Source organism: Otolemur garnettii, unplaced genomic scaffold (assembly GCF_000181295.1).
Source record: "Otolemur garnettii isolate 467f Iridium unplaced genomic scaffold, OtoGar3 scaffold00010, whole genome shotgun sequence".
Classification (NCBI taxonomy): domain Eukaryota; kingdom Metazoa; phylum Chordata; class Mammalia; order Primates; family Galagidae; genus Otolemur; species Otolemur garnettii.
This window is the reverse complement of record NW_003852405.1, coordinates 5237-7397: the sequence shown is the minus strand read 5'-3', so window position 1 is coordinate 7397 and position 2161 is coordinate 5237. Positions and strand designations below refer to the sequence as shown.

General features: G+C 41.2%; 1 protein-coding gene across 1 annotated transcript in view; it reads right to left on the bottom strand.

Moving 5' to 3' along the window:
- The window catches only part of LOC100956036 (oviduct-specific glycoprotein-like), an 8257-nt gene that overhangs the window by 1023 nt on the left and 5073 nt on the right, over positions 1 to 2161 (bottom strand). The window contains exons 3-4 of the mRNA XM_012801605.2: positions 761 to 896; positions 141 to 157 (exon numbers count right to left, since the gene is read on the bottom strand). Coding sequence (XP_012657059.1) covers positions 141 to 157; positions 761 to 896 — 153 coding nt within the window. The remainder of the gene's footprint in view (positions 1 to 140; positions 158 to 760; positions 897 to 2161) is intronic.

The window sequence follows — 2161 nt, the reverse complement described above, 5'->3', positions numbered from 1 at the left end:
GAGTGTGCAGTGAACAGCTGAGGTGGGGCCACCTAAAGATTTGGCCTGACTGAGCTCCAGTCTTGTCGTATATAAGATGAGGATCATTAACTGTCACTAAGGATGTTTCAGCTCTTGCATGGTCAGTTCCATCTCCTTACTGCTAGGGCAGCCTCTACTATTGTAAAGAGTTATCAAACAGAATTGCCTTGGCCCTCTAGTCCATGAAAATGAAAGAAAGAAACAGAGCAATATACTAATGCCTATTGAGTGATAACTGAACCACTGCAGTTTTCATCCCATATCTTATTTAATTCTTATAACAATGTCATGAATGTAAACATTAGTCACATTTTACAGGTAGGGCAAAGGAAGCTCAAAGAAGTCAAATAAGGGCCAAGTATCCCAGTGAAGATTAGAAAACAGAGTGGCCTGACATAGCTTAATCTCTTCCCTCAATGCCATATTGTCTCACCAAAGCATTTAGGACAGAGGTTCTCAACCTTCCTAATGCCTCCTAATGCCGTGACCCTTTAATACAGTTCTTCATGTTGTGGTGACCCCCAACCATAAAATTATTTTCATTGCTACTTAATAACTGTAATTTTGCTACTGTTATGAATCGTAATGTAAATATCTGATATGCAGGATGTATTTTCATTGTTACAAAGGGGTCGTGACCCACAGGTTGAGAACCACTGATTTAGACCCAGGAGAAGGTCCCACTCCAATGCCTGATTATGTACCTTCCAACCCCAGCTTCCAGGTCATTGCTACTTACCATCCCGCACCAGGATATGATTCAGTACGTAGACAAGGGGGAAAGGGCCAGCACCACAGATAGTGCCCTTGACGTCATCAGTGTCCAATGTCCACACCATGGCACCCCCAAAATGCTCTCTCTTTACAAACCAGGCCTGTAAGAGTAACAGTTAGTCAACCTGCTGTACTGGCTACCCTCTAGTCGGAGTACCATGACAAAAAACAGACCTCACGAGGTATTGTAACAGGGTAGGTAGGAGTACAGCCTGCATTTGAGTCCAGCCTCTGCAGCCTCCTCAGGAGGTAAAGTAGCAGGGTAGCTAGGAGTATAGCCTGCATTGAGTCCAGCCTCGGCTGCTTGTTAACTAGGAAATCTTGACAAACTTATATAGCCATTATGTATATTTTTTGTTTTGTTTTTGTTTCTTTGTTTTTGAGATAGAGTCTCACTGGGTAGAGACGCCCTGGGTAGAGTGGTGTGGCATCATCATAGCTCACAGCAACTTCAAACTCCTGGGCTCGAGAGATACTCTTACCTCAGCCTTCTCTTTAGAGAGAACTACAGGCTCCCACTGCAATGCCCGGCGAGTTTTTCTATTTTTTAGTAGAGACAGGGTCTCCCTCTTGCTCAGGCTGGTCTCAAGCTTAAGCAATCTGCCTGTCTTGGCCTCCCAGAGTGTTAGGATTCTGTGAGCCACCCCACCCAACACCCTTACCTATCTTAATTGCTTCATTTATAGAAAAATGGATAACATTTCTAACATTTTTAGGATTGAAATAACTGCTACATGCACATATTACAGTACAGATGAAATATGCTAAGTGAACTAAACGAGAGAAACTGTATGATTCCACTTCATATGTGGTACTTAGAGAAGTCAAATTCATAGAAACAGAAAGCAGAATGGTGGTTGCCAGTGGCTAGAGGAGGGAAGAATGGAGAGTTAGTGTTTAATGGGCACAGAGTTTCAGTTTGGAAAGAGGAAAAAGTCCTGGAGATGGATAGTAGTGATAGTTACATAATAATCTGAATGTACTTTATGCTACTGAATTATAATTTTATGCCACTAAAAATCAAAGTGGTAAATCTTGTTTTATGTTATATAACTTTTCTTTAAAAATTCCTACACATATTACTTGGATTAATGCTTGCCACATAGTTAATATTCAGTAAATATTAGCTACTAACCCTCTGGGTTCCCTAGCCTGCTAACTACCATTATTATCATACTAAGCTATACACTTAGTACTTAAAAATCACTTGCTTGTCTCATAATGATGCCATAAAGTACAGGTAGAACAGATGATATTGAACTTTTTTGTTTGTTTTCTTTTTTGGAGATAGAGTCTCAAGCTGTTGCCCTGGGTAGAGTACCATGGAGTCACAGCTCACAGCAACCTCTAACTCTTGGGCTTAAGC